The sequence below is a fragment of the Brassica oleracea genome, unplaced genomic scaffold (genome assembly GCF_000695525.1).
Source record: "Brassica oleracea var. oleracea cultivar TO1000 unplaced genomic scaffold, BOL UnpScaffold01055, whole genome shotgun sequence".
In the NCBI taxonomy this organism is placed as follows: Eukaryota; Viridiplantae; Streptophyta; class Magnoliopsida; order Brassicales; family Brassicaceae; genus Brassica; species Brassica oleracea.
The window spans coordinates 31,325-33,021 of NW_013617625.1; the positions used below are offsets into that span (position 1 = coordinate 31,325).

At 35.7% G+C, this 1,697-nt stretch overlaps 1 protein-coding gene across 1 annotated transcript; it reads right to left on the reverse strand.

Annotated features, from left to right (window-relative positions):
* Positions 1–229: 229 nt before the first annotated feature.
* On the reverse strand, positions 230–1,404 carry LOC106320767 (UPF0725 protein EMB2204-like; the record flags this gene model as incomplete). The annotated part of the gene is made up of 4 exons (XM_013759129.1): positions 230–508; positions 577–663; positions 1,048–1,161; positions 1,243–1,404. Coding segments are annotated over 4 exons (642 nt in total), but the record flags the coding sequence as incomplete, so codon positions are not given.
* Between the last annotated feature and the right edge of the window lie 293 nt (positions 1,405–1,697).

The following is a 1,697-nucleotide window of genomic DNA, read 5'->3' on the forward strand; positions in this document are numbered from 1 at the left end:
ATACTAGTAAATTAACTTAATTGCATTAAGTACAAGCGTAAAAAGCGACCAAAAAGCACAAAATACATAGTCATCACTAATTAATAGTTAAATATATCCGATACACATCTTCAAAATGTCTTAATAAATTATTAAATAGTTCATCAACTCGGGGGCAAAGAGCGGAGGCTGCGGTTTTTGTGTGTCTGATGCCACTTAGGATTAGATAACCGCCATAGTTTATGGACTCCTAAGCGACGCCTAAAGATTCGAGATCCCTTCTTAGAATACTTCTTAGAAGATCATTCCAGCAATCACCTTGGATACTCAATATTCCCTTAGTCTCATTGACGACTCGCCTAACAATAGCTTTGCAAAGACAAGGCTCACCAATCCGAAGAGACTTGACCAAGTCTTTATAAGTTATGTAAATGACAACAGCTTTAGACTTGAGACTTGGGGGCTCCTTATCATCGAGAGATTTTTTGGCTACTTGAACAATCTCTATCTCAAACTTAGAGAGATCCCTCTGCAACAACAAGAGTCTCATGTTAATTATATTATCACCAATAATACCTGATAAGCAAGAAAACTTACAGCTCTAATACGTCTATGGGAAGTACAAATTGCAAGTTCCACATACAAAGAAATCCAATCACTGCATCGCAACTCAGATTCATTCAACTGTAAAGGAAAATAAAACATATATTAGTACTAGGCAAAAGAAAAACTGATGCATGCAAGTGACCACAGATGAGTGTCTTAATAAAATTATGTTACCACGTAAAAACGTTTTGTGTCACTGAAAGCAATATCTCAGGAGGGCCATGCAATCTCTGAGGAGGGCCGATCAAGCAATCTGTTTCTGTAGGTAATAGACACTCGCTGGCGATGTGGACGTAAGAAAGGCGTCTCCTTCTTTGAACTCTCGGTCACTATGAAAAATGTTATATAGTCAGAAAGTGTGAGATGTAAATTAATTGATTAATACATTAAATCTTTACCTTGAGGTCTAGAATGACGGCACGTCAAATCTAAAATTCCAAGATGTTCTTCCTCGACTACAACCTGAAAGATTTGCTGCAAGTCGCTGGTTGGAAGGCGTGCAACCAAAGTTATGTAGTAAGCAGTTGCAGCGCTAATGTTGAATCTCTTTAATCTATCTAACTGGAAGTTTGTCCCCTAAACACAGATGAACAAAGAAACAGATGAAACTCTTAAACTATGAGTTACATTAAAAGCATCAAACTAGTTTTTCTTTACCTCTAACCAATTGTAACGATGAAGGCCGAGCTTGGCATAAAGCTTCACCAAAGCACAGTTAGGATATCCACCATACATCTTCCCCAACTTGCCTTCACACTCGAAGTATGCTAGGGCATAGCCACCACGTCTTGGTGGAAACCCCTCGGGGAAGTTGAAACGCTAATAGCCATTATTGAAAACAATCAATCAGTTAGGTTTAAGGTTTTATATTTACTTGACTACTAGATTAAGATCTGCGCCTTGCGGGGGATGAACATCGTATATATAAATTATTTTACGTATAGTATGTTCTTTTATATATTATAAAATAATATATATTGGATAATGAAAAAAGTCAATAACTATTACGCATATAATTAAACTGTTGTAAATACGTAAATAAATTTTATTAATCCAAACAATCAGTTTTTTATTTTCTATTTTATATAATTAAATTTACATAATATATACAT